This window comes from Sceloporus undulatus, chromosome 9, assembly GCF_019175285.1.
Source record: "Sceloporus undulatus isolate JIND9_A2432 ecotype Alabama chromosome 9, SceUnd_v1.1, whole genome shotgun sequence".
Lineage (NCBI taxonomy): Eukaryota > Metazoa > Chordata > Lepidosauria > Squamata > Phrynosomatidae > Sceloporus > Sceloporus undulatus.
Window position 1 is genome coordinate 16216705 of NC_056530.1, and position 4177 is coordinate 16220881.

Below are 4177 nucleotides of genomic sequence, written 5' to 3' on the forward strand. Positions count from 1 at the left end.
TTCTCTAGGGGCAAGCCTCTCCATTATTTCCTATGGGCAAGCAACTCTCCAATGATTCTCTATGGGCAAGCAATCTCCATTATTTCCTAGGCAAGCAATCTCCAATGATTCTCTATGGGCAGCAATCTCCATTATTTCCTATGGGCAAGCATCTCCAATGATTCTATGGGCAAGCAATCTCATTATTTCCTATGGGCCAGATCTCCAATGATTCTTATGGGCAAGCAATATCCATTTATTTCTATGGGCAAGCAATCTCACTATGATTCCCTTATGGGCAAGCAATCTCCATTATTTCCTATGGGCAAGCAATCTCCAATGTTCTCTATGGGCAAGCAATCTCCATGATTTCTATGGGCAAGCATCTCCATTATTCCTATGGGCAGCAATCTCCAATGATTCCTCTATGGCAAGCAACTCTCCATTATTTCCTAGGCAAGCAATCTCCAAGTTCTCTATGGGCAAGGCCATATCCATTATTTCCTATGGGCAAGCAATCTCCATTATTTTCCTATGAGCAAGGCAATCTCCAATGATTTCTATGGGCAAGCAATCTCCATTATTTTCCTATGGGCAAGCAATCTCCAATGATTCTCTATGGGCAAGCAATCTCCATTATTTCCTATGGGCAAAGCAATCTCCAATGATTCATCTATGGGCAAGCAATCTCCATTATTTCCTATGGGCAAGCAATTCTCCATGATTCTCTATGGGCAAGCAATATCCATTATTTCCTATGGGCAAGCAATCTCCATTATTTCCTATGGCAAGAGCAACTCTCCAATGATATGCTCTATGGGCCAAGCAATTCTCCATTATTCCTATGGGCAAGCAACTCTCCAATGATTCTCTATGGGCAAGCAATATCCATATTTCCTATGGGCAAGGCACTCTCCTTATTTCCTTCTGGGCAGCAATCAATGATCTCTATGGGCAAGCAATATCCCTTATTTCCTATGGGCAAGCAATCCCATTATTTCCTATGGGCAACAATCTCCAATGAATCTTATGGGCAAGCAATATCCCTTATTTCTATGGGCAAGCAATGCTCTCTATTCCTATGGGCAACAATCTCCACTGAATTTCTCTATGGGAAGCAATATCCATTATTTCCTATGGGCAACGCCATCTATTATTTATAATGGGCACGCAATCTTCAAGGCTATGGGATTCTGGGAGTTGGAGTATGTTGTGGGTCCCAGAGGGGATCCTGGCTCAAGGCTATGGGATTCTGGGAGATGGAGTATGTTGTGGGGCCCAGAGGGGAACCTGGCTCACGAATTCCATAGCCTTCAACCAGAAAAAGAGTTAAAGTGGGTTATTTCTGCAGTGTGGATGCAGCCTCTGTAGCCTGAGAAACAAAACTGCTCCCCTCAATTGTATTGTGTCTCTCTATAGATTCCTATATCTACGTTTCGGCTAGAGAGGCCTTTCCCAGCAGCGCTGACTACAAATCCCAGGGTTCTTTGCGGCCGCCTCTTTGAGGAAGTAGCCATTTTGTGTACTGTATATACCGGAAGAGGATTATTCTCCTTCCGGGTGGGTGGGTGTTTGGCTGGCTTCCCAGGGAAGGGTCGGTTGTGAGTCTTGGGAGCCCCGTCCCTGGTGGTCCTTCCCGGGAAGTTTGTCTCTCTGTGCCTCCTTCGGCGCCAGGATGAACCTGGAGCGAGTTTCCAACGAGGAGAAGCTCAACCTCTGTAGGAAATACTACTTGGGTGAGTGACAGGGAGTAACATGGGGCTGGAGTCCTGGGGAGATGGATCTGGATCCAGATTAAGCTCAGCTCCAGTCCACACTGCGGAAATAATCCAGTTCAGGACCGCTTGGAGTGCCAGCCTTGGGAATCCTGGGAATTGTAGTTTATTGAGGCACCACAACTCTCTCTACCTCTCTTTAAATAGGTTTAATGGGAACCATGCCTTAGGGAGCTGGGGATGTTTAGCCTGGAGAAGAGAAGGTCAAGAGGTGATCATAGGATAGCCCTGCTTATAATAGTCATGATAACAATAATAATATGATGATTTATATTTATATTTCCTATTGGGAGACATCAAAATGGAAGTTGTTAGAAGGAGATCTCATGAAGTCATGTCTTTGCAATGCTATTTACTATATTAAGTTGGAAATTTGGCATTGTATAAAGAATAATAATAAAGAGGTGGTTCATTAGGTCCTTTCCAGATTTCTTTCGTTGTAAACACTAACCTTCTGTGTAATATTTTACTATTCAAGACCGGAGGACAGAGTATATAATGTCTCTTCCCTCATCTTCACTGTGTTTGCGTCACAAAAAAACCCTTTCAGGTAGGTGAGGCTGAAAAAGTTGCACTGACCCCGTGTGAGGATTTGAACACGTCTGTCAGATTGCTGCTTATTTTGCTGCCGTTACCTTTCAGATCCAATAAGTACAGAAAAGACAAGTTAGGCCCATACAGACAGGCCAAAATAAAGCTGCTTCAGGTCACTTTGGAGGTATGCTGTTTAAATGATGCATGCATCCTAAGAGTCCAGAAGCCACACCAAAGCCACAATCCAGTCTTAAGGACTAGAGCACAGCTTCTGGCCTCTTCAGATGCATGTGTCACTTAAACAGCATACCTCCAAAGTGACCCGAAGCAGCTTTATTTTGGCCTGTCTGTATGGGGCCTTTGAAAGGTTAAAAATGGATTATGTGTTATTTGTGTAATTTGAGAGAATGATGCACATGTCATGGATTTGGTTGATTACTTTGCCCAAACACATAGATCTTGTGCATTTATAACGCACCTATCCTTCCTTTCTCTCTATGTTTATATGCATGAGAGAGAGAGAGAGAGAGAGGGCAAGGGGGAAATGTATATTTTGGGATATTACTGGAACTTTTCCTGTTTGTATCATCTTTGTAGTAGTAGTGATAATAATAACAAGAAGAAGATTTATTTATGTATCCCGCGTCTCCTTACAGATTGAGGCGAGATTACAGTAAGCAATAAAAACAGAACGCAACACCAGCAATATAACACAATCCCCCAAACCCTCCACCGTACACCTCTGAATATAGCAAACACAGCAGGTGCTAATGACATTTTCCATTGCTGAATACCCATTTAAAATAACCAGAAAAAGAGAGGCATTCTCTCTAGACACAGATGCTGATGGAGAAATAATGTCATATCTTTCTCCCATATCTCACAGGTGGCTTTGCTTTGCTCCCTTTCCTTTGGTTGGTGAACGTTTTCTGGTTTTTCCGCGAGGCCTTTCTGGCGCCAGCGTACACGGAGCAGCTACAAATTAAACGCTGTGAGTAGTTGTGGGAAGTGGGACATGCAATCCTATCGAATGGTGGGACACTAGAGGGTGGGTTACTGGTCACAGGGTTGTAGTGTCGGAGAGGGCATAGAACTGAGCCTAGACGTTTGCAAAGGGAAGATGATACTGTACTGCAGGAAAGGAAAGGAAGTTCATTCATTTCAACCTCTTCTTGTCCCAGATGTCCAGCGTTCGGCTGTGGGTCTTATTTTCTGGGTGATTGTGCTCACTACATGGATCAGCATCTTCCAGGCACGCCGGGCAGGTTGGGGTGAGCTCGGTGACTACCTCTCCTTCACTATCCCCCTGGGGACCCCCTGACAAATATCTCCTCCTCGATGGCAGCAACAGGAAGATTTTAAACTTTTTGGATGGACTGTCTCTTTTTTCTCATTCCCCCTTCTATGGAACCAGGGCGAGATGAAGTCATGGAGAACTGTGCTGGGCTGCCGTTCTGTTGCTTCACAGAAGTCTCTGTAGCTGCAGCCTTTTTCAGAGTTGAATAATAAATCTGGGATTATCTATTTCTGATGTGCCCACAATGTGATTGTATTGGGAGGAAATGTGGGTGGGGAGGAAATGTCATAGTTTAACTGAGGACTTTGTCTTGTGTAACTCTTTAGCTACACTGGCTCTGAATGGGATCCTTGAGAAACAGGGTAACAACTCCCTTAGGGGTTGTACAAACCTGTGGGGAGCACAAGTAGTCAGAAAGGACACACAAACAAACACCCGACTCAGAAGGTCATGTCTGATGGAAGGAAAGACAACATTAACCATGCTCACTGTTAAATACTTTCTAAGTATCACCTTTCTTAGATACTCTAGCCAGCATTTGGAGGAAGACTAACAGGGGCTGCTATCCTGTTGTGATATATGCAAACATAAG

The 4177-nt window shown here is 44.1% G+C and overlaps 1 protein-coding gene across 1 annotated transcript; it reads left to right on the forward strand.

Annotated features, from left to right (window-relative positions):
* The first annotated feature begins 1524 nt into the window (after nucleotides 1-1524).
* On the forward strand, nucleotides 1525-3812 carry PSENEN (presenilin enhancer, gamma-secretase subunit). The gene is made up of 3 exons (XM_042441297.1): nucleotides 1525-1715; nucleotides 3175-3279; nucleotides 3470-3812. The coding sequence occupies exons 1-3, from the start codon at nucleotides 1655-1657 to the stop codon at nucleotides 3607-3609; spliced, it is 306 nt and encodes a 101-aa protein (XP_042297231.1). The 5' UTR covers nucleotides 1525-1654; the 3' UTR covers nucleotides 3610-3812.
* The last annotated feature ends 365 nt before the right edge of the window (nucleotides 3813-4177 follow it).